The 16,887-nt window shown below is 37.1% G+C and overlaps 1 protein-coding gene across 1 annotated transcript in view; it reads right to left on the reverse strand.

Annotated features, from left to right (window-relative positions):
• The window catches only part of GPR158 (G protein-coupled receptor 158), a 384,453-nt gene that overhangs the window by 116,396 nt on the left and 251,170 nt on the right, over nt 1–16,887 (reverse strand). The window contains exon 5 of the mRNA XM_010341239.3: nt 8,787–8,855. Coding sequence (XP_010339541.3) covers nt 8,787–8,855 — 69 coding nt within the window. The remainder of the gene's footprint in view (nt 1–8,786; nt 8,856–16,887) is intronic.

The raw sequence follows: 16,887 nt of genomic DNA on the forward strand, positions 1-16,887 counted from the left end.
TACTTTGTAAATGAGAGATTATTATATTTCACTGAAGTAACAAGGTATTTTCAAGAGGCATTTTCTGATTTGTGTTTATTGTAGAAGAGATGATAGATAACCTGTTGCTTTTCACTGACAAACTAAAGCCAAGATTCCAACTCTTAATTTTTGAAGGCTAAGTTTATTAAAACTCTTTCAACTAAAGGAAGATTATCGGTCAATTCCTCATATATCACTGATTGGAGTAAGGCTAACTAAATATCCTAGAATCTGCACACTGGGCAGACTGCATGCCTTTACATATTGACAGCCACTCCTACCAATGATCAGACTTCTCTCTGGTAGGTTGAGTACAATAGAAGAGACAAGCCAAGTGAATAAATGGAAAAACACAGAACTTCAGGCCATCTATGGCTGTTTCTTCTATTTCTCTAACCTACACTATAGAAGAGAACAAAGTGCCTAGGCATCTCATTCTTCAAGCTTCCTGGAAGGTCCAGATCTCTGATGTCTTTTGCTCTCTCTATGAGCCAATATTGCTGAAATCCTCCAGCAGTTTGGGGATTAAGAGTCTACTATTACCATACTTTCGGAGCTACATTAGCATAAAACCACTAACCCCATACTATTGTGTTCCCAATAGTAATGTTATGTTTGTAAGTATTTAACTTTTTTTCCAATTTCTTTTTCTCTAGTATCAATCCAAATAGCTCTAAAGGACAGCAGGTGAGATGCATTCTATAGATCGGCTTAAAAACAATAGTCTACTTGTAAAGTTGGGGGAATTTTCTGCTGTCTGTTTGTCATGGAAGTCAATCTGTCACAGAAGTGAATTGCTACCCTTTTGCCCTGAAAAGAACCAGGGCTCTTTGGAGAAAAGGCTTATTGCAGAGCTGGGTGAGTGACGTATAAAGTGAGCTTGGAACACTGTGTTGCACTAGAACATAGGAAAGTGCTCAAAGAACAATAGGGTCATATGAAAAGGATACAGGAGCCAGCCTAAATGGGTTCTCACTGGCCAAATCTAAAATAATTTTAGCAATCAGAATAAACAGTAATAGTAATGGATTAAAACTTGGCTGCTTTAGCTATATTCTCAGGGTCTCATTCTCCCTCTCCACTTTCAACTTTCTCTTTTACCTCCCTTCCTTTAAGCTGTACTTGTTTTTCTTCTACTTCTGGGCAATACCTGTGCTCTGGATGGGTTTTTTCCATATTGGAAAAATTTATGTGTAAGTTTTAGTTTTAGGTTTTGAGGTGATCATTGAAAAACAAATCTCTTACCTGATATAGGCTCTATGCCACTCAAACCAACCTGTTAGGTTTGAACATAAAATTGCCATTTTTATAGGTAAGATATCAGAAACTTCAGATGACTCACTAACACAGTCATCCAAGCTCATCAGGATTATACACTGAGTCTTAGAACCAAACCCTGAGCCATTATAAATTGATTCTGGGTTTCTGTCATCCTCTGGGCCTTTTGTTTCCTAATGAGTTAGGGTGACTGGCGAATGGGTACAATCCCAGCCTCCTGTTTGATGTCATTTGAATATCACATTCATATCCTCTGTGAGAAGTACTGCCATGCAGTGAATAGAACAGCAGATCAGAAGTTAAGAGAATGGATTTAATTCTTGGCTTTCTCATTACTTAGCTGAAAAAAAGGTGGATGAATCTGAATCATAATGTCTCTCAGCCTCTCCTTGCATTTGCAAAATAAAGAGGTTGGAGAAAGACTGAGTTGTATGCGGTGTCCCTTCTAGTTCTAATACTTTGCAGTTCTTCTTATAAGACTCGGGTAGCGAGGAACAACCTGAACACAAGTGTTATTTACATATGCATTGGAGTCCTTTATAGGAAGACACATCCACCAACCAAACGAAGTAAGCAAAGTTAGAGGGGAAAGGAAGAAAAAACCCTTATTAAATGAAACTGATGGTTTAGTCAAGGCAAAACAAACTAAAGAATATGCTTTATTAGTCCATAACATGTCTTTTAAAATGTAATTTAACAAAAAATACAATTTTGTTTTTTCTTAAAATTCTCTTTTCTTTTATAAATTATATAAATGTTGTTAGGTGATTATGGATACTGACCATTTGTTCACAAATGTATGGACTTCAAATCATACATCTCTTTTGAGAATCTGTAAGAAAACGTTTGAATGTTTCAGCTCTCTGCTACCCAATATAACAATGCTAAATTTAGTCAGATTTTGGTTTGTCCTCATCTGCGCAATGATGATAATCTCTAATTTGGACTTTCCAATATAAGCATTGTTATGAAATCGTCTGTAGTCTAAGATTGCTTAGAAAAGGCAAAAATAACCTTAATTCTTGCAAATCTGAACAACAATATGCAGCATAAAAAGAAAAGGCTCATTGCATAACTCAGTAGAACAGTGAATACCCACAAAGCCTACTTCCATGCAGTTAGCTAGCCCTAAAAACAATTCTATTTTATTCAAGTATGCTTTTTAAAAAAATTGTAACCTCTCAGTAGAACTTTCATGAACCATTCTAGTACAGTCCACACCAAGAACACAGAAAGTAGGTAAGGTATTTAGCAAATAAAAAAGACATTTGTCACATTTATATTGCCAAATTATTAGACTTTTTGGCTATATTTGGTTTATTTAGTCACCTTAACCACTTAATACAGGTCTTCCTTATAGCAAAATTCTAGGCAAAAGTTATCTTCTTTTTTTTTTTTTTTCCAAAAAAACCCAAGGAAGCCAATGAGTCTAGTCCAACACCAGGTTATTCTTTGCCTTTAATCTCCTTTTCCCTGGTATCTTATGCTACATCTAAATCTTTGTTAAATAACGTGGTCCTTTCTATCTTCAGAGCATGAGCCCTAAATTAAAACCAAGGTACAGAATGTGCACTTGGAAGCTACAAGTTATTATCTTGAGCCATTACGAAAAGAACTATGTTCTGAAAGATAAAACAGCTAGTTAATCATGACGTCAAGAGGATGAGGTATCCTAATGTTTCTGTTGGGTAGAATTTATTTGCTAAGCCTCCTTTTTTGGTTTTTCCCTTACAAGCATATTAGAATTATCACAAAGTACAGTCTTTTATCTTTCTTTTAACCTGTCAGTTCTCTGTATCTGTTATCACCACAAGTACAGGTCCATCACATGTCTTTTAACATTGAATATCAGTCAAGGAAAGGGTCCCCTGGTAACTGCTTTTAGCAACCTGACACTTGTTATCCTTTCAAATGTCATACTTTTCTAGAGTGTTTCTATTTAAGAAGCTTTAAAATTCTACAGATTATAGGACTGTGCTTATTAATACAACCACTTTTTTTGAATAAGCACGAATATTAGAAGTTAAGATGAACTGAAATTCTGCTAAGTCCCCCAAAATAACACTAGAAAGTGTTTTCATTGCCCAACTGCAGGTGCTAAATAAATATAAATAAGGGTCAGCATTCTTAGTCTTCTACAGTCGAGCAGTCTCTGGAGGGTACTTCAACAGGACAGTAGGCACTAGTTTAGGGTACATTTCTAGGTTCATCTAAGTATAGCTTATTGACTCATTCTGTGCATATTTACTGTGCTTCTACTATGGTGACAGGCACTGGGCTGAGTGCTGCAGATGAAATGCTGAGCAAAACACAAACGTGCCCTACTCTCACATAATTTAATATCTGTGCAAGAGAATGACATTATCAAATAATCAGATTTTGAGTGTGTCATTACAAATTGAAATAGGTGTTGTCAAGAAACACAGCAGGATTCCACAAGAAGTTATTGCAAGGAATTTGACTGAGATTAGGGGTCAAAGAAAGCATTCCTGAAAAAGTGATACTTATGGAGAAATCTAGAAAATGACTATATGGTAATGAGCCTGAAGGATGGTAGGGTAGGAGTGAGGAAAAGAAAAAGAGGAAGATTTTTCAAAACAAACAAAAAAAGGTACATGAAGAGGTCCTATGACAGGAGGTGTATTAGCTTCCCATAGCTACTATAATATAGTGTCATAAAACTTTGTGGCTTTAAACAATGTGGACTTATAGTTCTGGAGCTCCAGTACCCAAAATGAGTCTTAAAGAACTAAAATTAAGGTGTTGGCAGAGCTGCCTTCCTTGTAGAGGGTCTAGGGAAGAACCGGTTTACTTGCCTTTTCCAGCCCCTAGAGGCTGCCTGCATTCCTGGGCTTGCAACCTCCCTCACCTGTCTTCAAAATTGTCAATGCCAGCCAGTCTTTTTCACCATGCCATCTACTAGGTTCTTTCTCTTCTGCTTCCCTCTTTCACTTAGGAGCCATGGGCATACCCAGATAATCCAGGATAATCTCCCTATCTCAAGGTCTTTAACATAATCCAATCAGCAAAGTCCCCTTTTCCAAGTAAGGTAACATATTCAAACTTTCCAGGGATTAGGAATGTGGACATTGTTGAGGACCATTATTATGCCTATCATGAAAGAGATCGTGTTTTATTTGAGAACTGAAAGAAGGTCAGGGAGGTTGGGGAGCAGAAAGCGAGGAGAAAGGTAATGGAAGATGAGACTGGGGAGGCAGGCAAGGACCACAGCAGACCTAACATGTCAAAAGAAGTCATCAAAGAGGTAACTCGATTTGACATTTTTATATCTCTCTGGCTACTGGATGGAAAACTGATTTTAAAATAGCAGAGGTTAAGAATAAAACATGAAGGTTAACAACAGATATTCAGATAATTAAAATTTTTCATCAGGTTACTGAAGTCATTTCAGATATTTCATTCTTTATTAGATGATTTGATGACTTTGGTTAAATATCTGCCCTAGGGTTGGTTCTGTGGGAAAGATTGAATGTTAAGATGCATGATGCATTTATACAGGAAGTGTACCAATGATAAATATTCAGTCTTTATATTGTTTTATTGATTCTGTTACTAATACTATGCATAACTCTATGCTAGAAAATTAGAAAACTTAAGGTATATGGATGACTTTATAAAAAATTTAATACTGATTGTCTTAGTCTGTTTGTGCTGCTATAACAAAATCCCTGAGACTAGGTAATTTACAAAGAATAGCAATGTATTTCTCACAGTTCTGGAAGCTGAAAAGTCCAAGATCAAAGTGTCAGCATCTGGTTTCTGGTGAGGGCCTTCTTGCTGTGTGGAAGGGAGAAGAACAAAAAGTACCAAACTCCCTCCACCAAGGCCTTTTACATGTAAGGGCATTAACCCATTCATGAAGGTTCTAAACACCTCTCAGAATACCCCACTTCCCAACACCATTGCATTGGAGATTAAGTTTCTAACACACAAATTTTGGAGGACACAGTCAGATCATAGCACTGATTATGTCTAAATCTATTTCCATTTTAAGAATAAATAGAAAAGTTAAGCCTTAGAAGCCACAGGACAAATTTTGGCTAAGTAAAATGGGAATCTTTGGGGAGATTTGTGAAGAGGAGTGACACGGTCAGTCTAGCTTTCATGTTAAAACTGGGTGATATTTGAAAGTAGATACACTCTAGGGGGCCAGAATGGAAGAAGAGAAGCTGATAAGGGAACATGGCAACAATCTAGGAGGGGTGGATCATGGTTTAGACCAGGTGGCAGCAGTGAATGTGGCAGGGGCTCATTAGATTCTTGCTGGGTCTTTAAAGGTTTTCTGATGTGAGGGAAAGAATGGTCTCAAGAATGATTCCTAGGTTTTTGGCCTGAGTAACTAGAATGATAGAGTTACCATCAGTGGAAACTGGAAGGCTGAACCTGAGGGAGAGATCAATGCCTCAGTTGAGAACATGATAGGGAATTCTGCTGGACATGCAAATGGAATGGTTGCCTCAGTAGCTGAATATGAGTTGGCAGCTAAGGAGAAAGGTTTGGGCTGGAGATACAAATTTGGCAGTCACTGGCATTTAAATAGTACTTAAAACTTTGAGGCTAGATGAGATCACCAAGTGAGAGTGTAGATTAAGAAAAGCTACAAGAACTGACTTCTGAGGCATTCAGAAGTATGAAGAGGTGGGAGATAAAATGAAGACTCAACAAAGCAAGCTGAGATGGAGCAGGGAGTGAGGTATCAAAAAAAAAAAAAAAAAAGAATCTGGTGACCCTGCAGCCCTACCTTTTCTTGTCTTATACTTACGCACCTTTCAGGTGCCTGCCAAGGGATCTTTTATTCCCGCAACTTGATTAGCTGTCTCTCCTAAGTGTCTCCACAGCATCCTGTCCTTACTGCTCTCTTAGCATTTGTCACATTGTGTTAACATTGTTTGCACTAACTCTTCTCTTCCTCTACTCTGTAAGCTTCTTGAGAAATCAAGTTTGTCTTGCTCATTGAGTATTGCCAGAAATTAGCATAGTGCCTGGCACACAATAACCACTGAATTTGACTTTGCTGAGTTGAGTTTGTAAACTCAGTACTTCTCTTCTGGTTTCATACATGTTACTGGTATGACAGAGTCCACCATGATTATATAAGCCACTGGCACCATACATTCATTTATTTCATCATGCTTATTTTACTATGTAATCATTTCAATTTTTCCAACATTAATTGGTGTGTCTCATGGTTCTGATTCAGGTAGACGGGAAGGAAGAAGGAAAGTGATATGTATTTGTATATATAGGTGTTGATCGACTTACAACCTATGCAACTTAAGACCATTTGACTTTACGACCGCAATCACTAGCCACGACTGCTCCGTGTCTGGCAGCGCAAACGTTGCCCAGCTGGGCATACGACAGTGCGGACCAGCATCCGGCAGCACTACCGTCTCCGCGTGCACCATTTCAACTGTTATCCCAGACCCGGTACAGCAATTTGTGTTTTGTGTCTTAGATATTTTTCATCAAACCCCTCCCAAGATGTCTACCAAGAGGAAATTGTCTTTGTCTATGCCTCAGCCTCCCAAGAAAGCTTAAATATCTGACTTAAAGATTTTTATAACATCATTTCACAGTACTGTACATGTAGCCTACTCAACTTACGACCAAATCGTGTTATGACCGGTCTGTCGGGACCAATCGTGGTCCTAAGTCGAGCACTAGCTATGTTAAGCATACATACCAAGTTTGCCTTTCATATGTTACCTCACTTAAGCATTTAATCTTCCTCACAAATATGGGAAGGATAGTATAATTAGGTCAATTTTATAAGAGAAAAACCAAAGTTTAAGAACATTAAGTATCTTGTCTAAGGTCACTCAAACGGTAAAATCCAGGATTTAAATATCTGTAAAGCCCTTGTGTTAGACTAGGCAAATGGCCAGGCATAGCAGGATGGGAGAGCCCCTGAGAAAGGAAAGTCTGAAAAATCCCACACTCCAGAGGTCACCTGAAACATGCATACTAGACATGAGCAGAGAGAGAACTACCTATGTAGAAAGGAACTCCCCCAAACACCCCTTAAGATGCCCAGTGATCACTCATCCTGCAATTAACCTGTCAGAATGCAGCTAGCTACATGCTGAGAAGAGGGAAAGGGGTGAAGGAGAAATTCCTAAGAGATACTCAGGTGCAATAAATACAGACTTAGCCATGATAAGACCTTCCTGGGATGGTGGTAAGGAGCAAGGCTGCCATGAGGTAGAATTTGTATCTAACGACAGGCAGCACATGCACATCAACAGACAGCAAGGGAGAATCCTACAAACCTGGGGCTAGAACAGCGTGGGGACTTGAGGCAGAGCGAGAAACTAGTCAAAGACAAAGTCAGAGATTTGAGACACACACAGGAACTTAAAGAAATAGTCTGACACAGTAAAAGCAGCACCGTGGAACTCTCAGAGCTGGTGACTCAGCCTCTTCCATGCAGCCTGCTTTGCTACTGATTTCCAGCCAGACCAGCCTACCCTTCTCTTGGAGTGTATGTTGACGACCAAGCTCTGATTTTTATTTACCTTGCCCAGATTCCTATCTAAGGGGTTTGGGGAATCATGCTCTACAATGAATTTTCATCAGATGGGTTTTATTTAACCCTACATATCATGATTTACTTTCCTGTCTGACTCTGGCATAACATTATATGACAAAGAAGAAAATCAAAATATTTTTACCCCAAAACATGTTTCTGTGCCATATTTTGAAATGACCCTGCAAAGCCGTCCTTTGAGGGGGAAAATTTGCATCTGTAAAGAATCTCTATTAACATAGCTGATGTTTTTCTTCCAGGCCCTCCCAATCCTGAAGATATTAACTGAGTGTCTAGCACCTTTTAAAGGACCAGTAGAAGACATTTGTCATCTGTCGTCTCTAAGGGCAGCCAGTATGAGACCTCAAAACAACCTTGGTCTCCACAATCTTTTAATCTGAACATTTCCTTTCTACTGATCCCAGGTCTTTAGACAAATTCAACCAATTGTCAACCAGAAAATGTTTAAATTCACCTATAGTCTGGAAGCTCCCCCCACACTTTGAATTGTCCTTCCTTTCTGGACCAAGCCAGCATATTTCTCAAATGAATCTGATTGAAGTCTAATGTCTCTATGTAGAAAACCAAGCTGCAACTCAACCACCTTGAGCCCATGCTCCCAGGACCTCCTAAGGGCTGTGTCATGGGCCATGGTGATTCATATTTGGTTCAGAATAAACTTCGAGTATTTTAGAGTTTGACTCTTTTCATCAACAACTTCCTTCAATAAACTCTGCTCTTTCTTTTCCTTCAATAAACCTTTGCTTACTTTACTTCTCTTGGCCAAATTCTTTCTCTCAAGTAAGACAAGAGCCAAGAACTCCTGCACTTCCTGGTAACACTAGGGGTGTGTGTGTGCATGTGTGTGTAAAAAGTAGCTTTACAGTATGCAATATAAAATACATATCTGCTTTAAAAACATGATGATGTTACTTACTGGAAAGTATAGGAGCAGAGACCCAAAAAGGATGGTTTCCAATAGGATAAGGCCTGATGCCCTGATGCTCTGTAAAACAAAATAGAAATGTCATTATTAACTTAAATTTTTAAGCATGAAAAAATATATGTTATTGAAAAAATGTCACAATGCAGTAGGACAGCCTTCTTTGGGGGAAATTAAATAAATAAATGAAATTTGGCTAGTATTCAGGTGGGTGGACAACTACAATATGCAAAAAGACTGATTATAAAGGTGATGATAAGCTTAATAATATTGCCAGTGGCTTCATGAGGTTTAGTTCCCGAAAATTGGAATCATTAAACAGTCTAAGAAGCTAAGAACACTTTCTTGAAGGTATTTTCAATCCAAGAAATTTACAAATGAGATCTTGCCTGCATTTCTAAAATACGAGCCACCAGTACATACTGAATGCCATCCCTAAACTATTTCACAAAAACCTGTGGGATAGTGTTAGTGAATAAAACAAGCACACGCACAGGGTCTTGAGTCTCCATATCTCCCACCATACTAACATGCAACTCTTAAAACTTACAAACATAGCTTCACTATGCGCACAATATAAACCCCATTAAGTAACAGGGGTATCTCACCTTGTGAACGTGCATAAATGTTATTCTTTACTCAAAATTCAAAACAATTAGTTGATTTGATTTTTCAATAAATTTCTGAATAGTTTTCTAAACATGAATATATCTAATAACCTTAAGATAGTTTGTTAAACTTAAAATAGCATTATCTTCTCAAAACAAAATTCTTAGAACTGAAGCAAGAAATAAAAGTCCAGAAAAGGCAGGGTGCGGTGGCTCAAGCTTGTAATCCCAGCACTTTAGGAGACCGAGGTGGGTGGATCACGAGGTCGAGAGATCGAGGCCATCCTGGTCAACATGGTGAAACCCCGTCTCTACTAAAAATACAAAAAATTAGCTGGGCATGGTGGCACGTGCCTGTAATCCCAGCTACTCAGGAGGCTGAGGCAGGAGAATTGCCTGAACCCAGGAGGCGGAGGTTGCGGTGAGCCGAGATCGTGCCATTGCACTCCAGCCTGGGTAACAAGAGCGAAACTCTGTCTCAAAAAAAAAAAAAAGTCCAGAAAAATCAATCTTATTTTCTTCAATAAATTTTGCGTTAATGAATTCAAGTATCAATACACAGCAAATATATCAATTAATAGAACACACACAAAAACAGGTCATTTTAGGTATGCTGCATTATCACTAAATATAATAAAAAATGTATAGAGAAATTACATGTGGTGCAAATATCTTACTTAACAGGAAAATAATTTGAAGTAGTAACAATTCATTTTGCAATAATAAAAAATTCTTAAAGGCCAAACCACAATAGTGCATTACATTAACTAATATAATGTATTAGTTATCTAGTTATCAAATAACTATCAGATAACTAGATAGCCAGAGAAAGAAAACTCTAATTCCCCTTCCAAAACCCCTGTAGGGCTTTGTTAAACCTAGAGAATTTGTGTAGTACCTCAACAAAACTCAGGGCTTTCATTAATTTAAGAATTTGGGAATAGAAAAACAAGTCCAGTCAGTTAACAGCCTTGAGTATTTGAGTGGCTTCTTGCTATTGGTCATTATGTTAGACAGCAGATGCTTTTGGTGAAAAGAAAATTTCTCTCAGCAAGCATTTAAGTCGGTTTTGCCTGGTAGAATTTCCAAAGTGGCAAATTACATTTGCATAGTATACCTAATTATGAAACTTATTTTTAAAACTTTCCAAAAAAGACTCAAAAAATGAGAATCCAAAATATTATACATGATTGTAAAATCATTTGTACACCATTGGTTGACTGAACCAGGAGACACGAAAAAAAAAAAAAAAAAGCTGCAAGGTACAGTGAAAAAGAGACTCTGGAGTTAACTCCATCTCAGTTTGAATTATGAAATAATCACTTTGGTTTGGGCAACCTTGAACTTCAATGATTTCACCCATATAACACATATCTTAACCTTTACCTTATTAAATCTGACATTTATTAAATATGAGGTATTGCAAAATGGCTGGCATTGTACCTGGTACTTAATAAGTAGGTACATATTCTTCAAGGTAGAGAACAGCATCAGGATGATGAACTTGAAAACTATGTAAGATTATATCGCTAACAAATTATGTTTAATGTTTGGGATCCAAAATGACCCAGGAGGAGACAAATGCCTTGAGTGGGGGACCCAACAGCTCTTTCCCAGGGCTGTGGTCATGCTGTGGTTTGATGGCTTCTTCCATTTTGCAATATCTCCTGATATTTTAGGTCCAGTGGGCTCGGTAGGAATGTCACAACCATTACTACCACGTAATAGCAGCAGCAGTACTGCTTTTATATATTAGCAGATAATCTGTCTCCTTTTCATTTTTAATTGTTGAACAATCTTCTTAAGCATTCACTGTCTTGCTCCTGGCTAAGGAGAGGAGCCCATAATTTCAGATGATAAATTAGAACTCTGACAAGAGGTTCCATACCAAAATGTAAGGCCTGTTCAAAATGTGCACTGTTTCCTTTCAAAATATCATTTGGAAGAGTTGGCTTTGTGGTCTCACAGAATGAGCTGGAAACTGATAGTGAGACTTCAGGACAGAGAAGAGACCCATGCTCCCCAAAATATTTCCTCCACTGTCTTATTGGTACTAGAATATCTTTTAACTGGCACACAGCCTTTTATTTTATGCTTGGTTCCAAGGATTAATATGCAATTTGGTAAGTAATACATTGACAAGTTCAAAGTAAAATATAGGAGGCTTGTTTAGAGTCTCAGTGGCAGGGTAAGGACAGAAAAGACACTAAGTGTGTATAGAGAGAGGGGGTTTGAAAACTGAAGATGGATGAGAGAGGTAATGAGCAAAATAACAGAGGCCAAGGAAAAAAAGTCATCTCCTTCACAGTTATGCCTGAGATAGAAATAGTAGTATAAAATTATTTTTAACCGGAGATAACTGGGAAATTTAAAAAAACTTAACTGACACTATTTATAAAAAACACATACACACAAAACAACACTATACATTCTCTCTATCTATCCAGGCATACCTCATCTATATATCTGTCTGTCCATCCGTCCATCTGTCCATCCATCCATCCATCCATCCATCCATCCATCCATCCACACCTCAAAAATATTTCAGGTTTGGTTTCAGATCACAGCAATAAATCAAGTATCAAAATAAAGTGAATCACATAAATTTTGTGGTTTCTCAGTGTATATAAAAGTTATGTTTATACTATAGTATTGTTTATTAAGTATGCCATAGTATATGTCTAAAAATAATACTCAAAAAATACTTTATGGCTAAAAAACACTAATAATCATCTGAGGCTGCAGCAAGTCCTAATCTTTTTGCTGGTGGAGGGTCTTGCCTCCATGTTGATGGCTATTGACTGATAAGGGTGGTGGCTACTGAAGCTTCAGATGGTTGTGGCAATTGCTTAAAATAGTAAACAATGAAATTTGCTGTACCAGCTGACTCTTCCTTTCATGAGAGATTTCTCCACAGCATATGATGCTGTTTGATAGCATGTTACCTACAGTTGAAGTTCTTTCAAAACTGGAGTCAATCCTCTTAACTATAATAATGTAATATTCTAAATCCTTTGTTGTCATTTCCACAATGTTCATAGCATCTTCACTAGGAGTGGATTCCATCCGAAGAAGCTACTTATTTGCTCATCCATAAGAACCAACTCCTGATCCATTCAAGTTTTATGACATTATGGTAACTCAGACCCATGTTCAAGCTCCACTGCTAATTCTAGTTTTCTTGCCAATTTCACCACATCTGCAGTTATTTCCTTCATTAAAGTCTTAAACCTCTTAAAGTCATCCATGAGGGTTAGAATCAATGTTTTCCAAAGTCCTATTAATGTTGATAGTTTGATCTCCTTCCATGAATCATAAATGTTCTTTATGGCATCTAGAACGGTGAATCCTTTCCAGAAGGTTTTCAATTTACTTTGCCCAGATCCATCAGATGAATCACTATGGCAATGACTGCCTTACAAAATGTGTTTCTTAAATAAGAAGATGTGAAAATCTAAATAACTCCTTAATCTATGGGCAGCAGAATGAATGCTGTTAGTGGGCATGAAAACAACATTAATCTCCCCTCTATCTCCATCAGAGCTCTTGGGTGACTGTGTGCATTGTCAATGAGTAGTAATATTTTGAAAGGAATCTTTTTTGAGCAGTAAGTCTCATCAGTGGGCTTAAAATATCCAGTAAACCATGCTATAAATAGATGTACTATCACATCAGAACTTTGTTGTTAACATTTCTACAGCACAGGCAGAGTTGGTTTAGCATAATTCTTAAGGGCTCTAGGATTTTTGGAATGGTCCATGAGCATTAGCTTTAATTTAAAGTCACTAGCTGCATGTTCCCCTAACAAAAGGGTTAATCTTTCATCTGAAGTTTTGAAGCCAGTAATTGGCTTCTCATCTCTAGCTATGAAAGTCCTAGATGACATCTTCTTCCAGTAGAAGGCTGTTTCATCAATAGTGAAAATCTGTTTCATGCAGGTACCTTCATCCATGATCTTAGCTAGCTCTTCAGGATGACCTGCTGCAGTTTCTCCATCAGCATTTCCTGATTCACTTTACACTTTTATGTTATGGAGATGGCCACTTTCCTTGCACCTTATGAACAAACGTCTGCTAGCTTCCAGCTTTTCTTCTGTAGTTTTCTCAACTCAGCCTTCACAGAATTGAACAGAGTTAGGTCCTTACTTTGGATTAGGCTTTGGCTTAAGCCAGTGTTGTGGCTGCTTTAATCTTCTACCTAGAGTATTCAAACTTTGTATCAGCAATAAGGCTGTTTTGCTTTCTTATCATACGTGTGTTCACTGGAGTAGCATTTTTAATTCCTATCAATAATTTTTCCTTTACATTTACAAATTGGCTACTTAGTGCAAAAGTCCTAGTTTTCAGCCTATCTCAGGCTCCACTACACCTTTCTTACTAAGCTTAATCACTTCTAGCTTTTGATTTAAAATGAGTGATATGTGACTCTTCCTTTCACCTGAACACTAAAGGCCATTGTAGGATTATTAATTGGCTGAATTTCAACATTGTTATGTCTCAGGGAATGAGGAGGCCTGAGGAGAGGGAGAAAGATGGAGGAATTGCTAGTTGGTAGAGCTTCGGAACTCATTCAACACTGATCACTTAAGTTCACCATAGAGTGGGTGCAGTTCTGGCATTCCAAAACAATTACGATAGTGACAGATACAATAATAATAAAAGCATTTGTTGAAATACTGCAAGAATTACCAAAATGTGACAGAGATACAAAGTGAGCACATGCTATTGGAAAAATGGCTGTGTTAGGTATTCTCAATGTAGAGTTGCCACAAATCTTTAATTTGTAAGACACACGTTATCCGTCAAGCACAACAGAGCCAAGTGCAATAAAACAAGTTATCTCTGTATATATATACACACCAAATAAATGTCTGGAGGATACACACTAAGTTGATAACAATGTTTGTTTGTTTGTTTCCAGAGAAAAGGGTAGATCTGGGGATAGATCAACTTACCTGGAAATATGTTAATATCTTTGAAGGACAGGTAGTCATGTATTGTATGTAATATACTTTAATAAGTAAGGAAAAACTTTGTGTCCACTCAACTACTAGAAAATCTTTGAGTTTAGGCTGGGAACAGTGGCTCAAACCTGTAATCCCAGTACTTTGGTAAGCTAAGGTGGGTGGCTAAATTGAGGTCAGGAGTTCAGGACCAGCCTAGCCAATATAGCAAAACACCACCTCTGCTAAAAATACAAACATTTACCAGGTGTGGTGGCAGTCACCTGTAGTCCCAGCTACTTGGGAGGCTGAGGCAGGAGAATTACTTAAACCTGGAAGATGGAGGTTGCAGTGCACCCATAGAGATACTGCACTCCAGCCTGGGCATCAAAGTGAGACTCCATCTCAAAAGTTGAGGGAAAAAAAGAGAAAATCTATAATTTGGTATTGTAATATGCACAATATTACTCAAAAAGTCTAAACGCAGCCCTTCCTTTAACTAATATTCTTTAATGAGATTTTATTTGGCACTAGCTGATGCATATCATTATCAAAGACTATCTTATAATTGTTACAGGGGACTATAAAGCTGGGGGAGTTAGCATTAAGCCTGACTCTCTGGTTTGGAACCCATAAACCCTAATAAATATACCTCCCAAGTTTACAATAGAGGTAAGTATATTCTACCTTACTCCTTTTCTGTCCCAACTTCCCCACATAGTAAACTTTCAGAACTGACTTATGGAGGTTTATAACAGCCAGATATCAAACCCAAAGACAAAAGAAAAAAATGGCAAATCACATTATACCTATTTCTATCAAATTATATGGAAGTCAATTGCTAAATTTCATGTTTGGATGCCAAGTATAGAAGCATAAAATGAAGCACAGTCATAATCGCCACAGAAGCTTTGCCTGGGATATAGGCACCCAGAGGAAGCTAAGCCATTGGATGTAACAAGAAGATAAGAAAGCTCAAGCTGCATTTTTATAAGTCATTAAAATGGTTTATTATTATTATCCTGATTCTATGGGGACTAACTACTTCATTTATATTTTTAAAGCATTTTTAACCTTTGGGGAAATTAACATATATCTTGCTAAAACAGGGCAACTGTTTTTGGTCAATGTTGATTTCTTCAGCCTTACAATATTTAGACTTTCTATTACAAAAGACTTTCTGAATATACGTGAATATATTTTTATATAGTTGAGCCCCACATTTATGAGGAAAATATAAGACAGCAATAGAATTACATTTTGAAAGAGATGAACTAGCATAAGTTTGAATGACAAACCAAGACTGTATAAATCTATATCCTCTTTAAAATATATATATATATATACCAGCGTTAGCAAGATAGCAAACTTCTGAGCTGTACTTTTTCTTTTTAAATTATTCTATTTCAATGCAAAATTCATGGCCAGAGGGACTTCATATGAAACCTGACAAACACCTGATAAAATAATTACACAATATGGATTGGAAAAAACAATGTAAAAGGTGATCATAAAGAGAATTTTAACATTGAGAGGTATGAGGACACTATCTTTCAATAATTTTATGAACAATTACATAAATGGAAAAGAACATCATGTTTGAAAGACTGCAAGCAGTTAGCTTATGTTAAGAAGATCTGTGATAAAATATTTTAAAAACAATCAAATTTAGAAAAATTTGTCAAGGCACAACTATACAAAATGTGGTCAGTTAAAATCAATTTTAGGTTTTTAGGAGAATTCTCAGCAATTTAAAAAAAACTATTTTTATAAAAATGCAGAGATAGGGTCATGGCAAAGACTCCCCAAGTAAAATGTATGTAATTCAGAGAATGACAAATTGACGAGCTAAACCACACAGATTTTATAGCTAGATGGTCTGGAACTTCAGTATTAACCACTTTTTAGTTGTGTGACTTTGGGCAAGTTGTTTAACCTTTTGAGCTTCAGTTTCTTCATTTATAAGACGGGTATAATAATGCCCAGAGTGTATACTATTGTAGAGATTGGCAATAATGCTGCCTGGCATGGAGCAGGGGCTCAGTCAATGCAAGTTCTTCATGAATCTTTCAAGTACAGAGAGAGGAAATGAAGTCAGCAGAGTAGTTAGGCTCACTCAGCCGATCAGTGCCAAAACAGCCTCGTCTTCCATTGCTGCTGGTTCCCAATTCAGTGAGAATTCCTCTGTGCAACCAATCTGACCTTCAGTGATTTTCTTACCCAAAGTAACGAAAACAGAATACGTAATGTAATAACAAAAACATGTAATATTACCAAACTACTTAAAAATAAATACAAGTAAGGGTTGGTTCAGGTGTTATAAAAAATTTAGTAGCCAATTTTAAATTCCTGACAGTGTTAACTAATACATTAAAAGAAACCGTCATATTGCCTTATGTATTCTTTCTAACTTCTAAGACTTCATAAGAAAGCTCATTTTTCATACAACATAATTTATAGATGAACAGTTTATTAAGACCTTTTTGAAGAGTAAGTTTATCCAAAAATAAAGTCCAGATTGATTTATACATAGTTTTATGTTCTT

This window comes from Saimiri boliviensis, chromosome 8, assembly GCF_048565385.1.
Source record: "Saimiri boliviensis isolate mSaiBol1 chromosome 8, mSaiBol1.pri, whole genome shotgun sequence".
Taxonomy (NCBI): Eukaryota; Metazoa; Chordata; class Mammalia; order Primates; family Cebidae; genus Saimiri; species Saimiri boliviensis.